General features: G+C 69.8%; 1 protein-coding gene across 1 annotated transcript in view; it reads left to right on the forward strand.

Annotated features, from left to right (window-relative positions):
- Nucleotides 1–252: 252 nt before the first annotated feature.
- WFDC1 (WAP four-disulfide core domain 1) overlaps nt 253–534 on the forward strand; it is a 22,349-nt gene continuing 22,067 nt past the window's right edge. The window contains exon 1 of the mRNA XM_077754175.1: nt 253–397. Within this exon, the coding sequence (XP_077610301.1) occupies nt 257–397 (141 nt within the window). The 5' untranslated portion in view covers nt 253–256. The remainder of the gene's footprint in view (nt 398–534) is intronic.

Genomic DNA, 534 nt, shown 5'->3' on the forward strand with positions numbered 1-534 from the left:
CCTGCAAGGAAGTGCTCATTATCCCAGCGTGGCAGGGCCACTCCCGGCCACGTCTCCGGGCCAGCCCGGTGCCGCCTCCCCCTGCGTCCCCGGTCTGCCCAGGCTGCAGACGTCTATGCTGGACTGCGGCCAGATGTTACAGGGCAAAGCTAAAAATAGGGCGGGCCGGCCACCAGTGGGGTGGGGGAGGGGTGGGGGCCTGTGCTGGGCGAGGACACGGGAGCCGAGGGGCCGGGGCAGGGGAGCCGGAGNGGAGATGCCTCTTCCCGGCCGCGGGATGGGCAGCGGCCGGAGCAAGCTCTGGGCTCTGTGCTTGCTGCTGCTTCTCCCCGAAGCCGGCTCCGCCAAGAATGTCTGGAAACGGGCATTGCACGCCAGGCTGGCCGAGAAGCCCCGCGTAAGTGCCCGGGGCCGGGGAGGCCGGGAGGCGACGGGCGACCCCCAGACTCGGGCAGGGAGGCACGTACAAGCCGCCCTCGAACGGCTCCTTGTCTGTAAGTGCAGGAGCGAAGGGCACAGCAAAAACGTGCCGGG

Source organism: Crocuta crocuta, unplaced genomic scaffold (genome assembly GCF_008692635.1).
Source record: "Crocuta crocuta isolate KB4526 unplaced genomic scaffold, BGI_CrCroc_1.0 scaffold61, whole genome shotgun sequence".
Taxonomy (NCBI): Eukaryota; Metazoa; Chordata; class Mammalia; order Carnivora; family Hyaenidae; genus Crocuta; species Crocuta crocuta.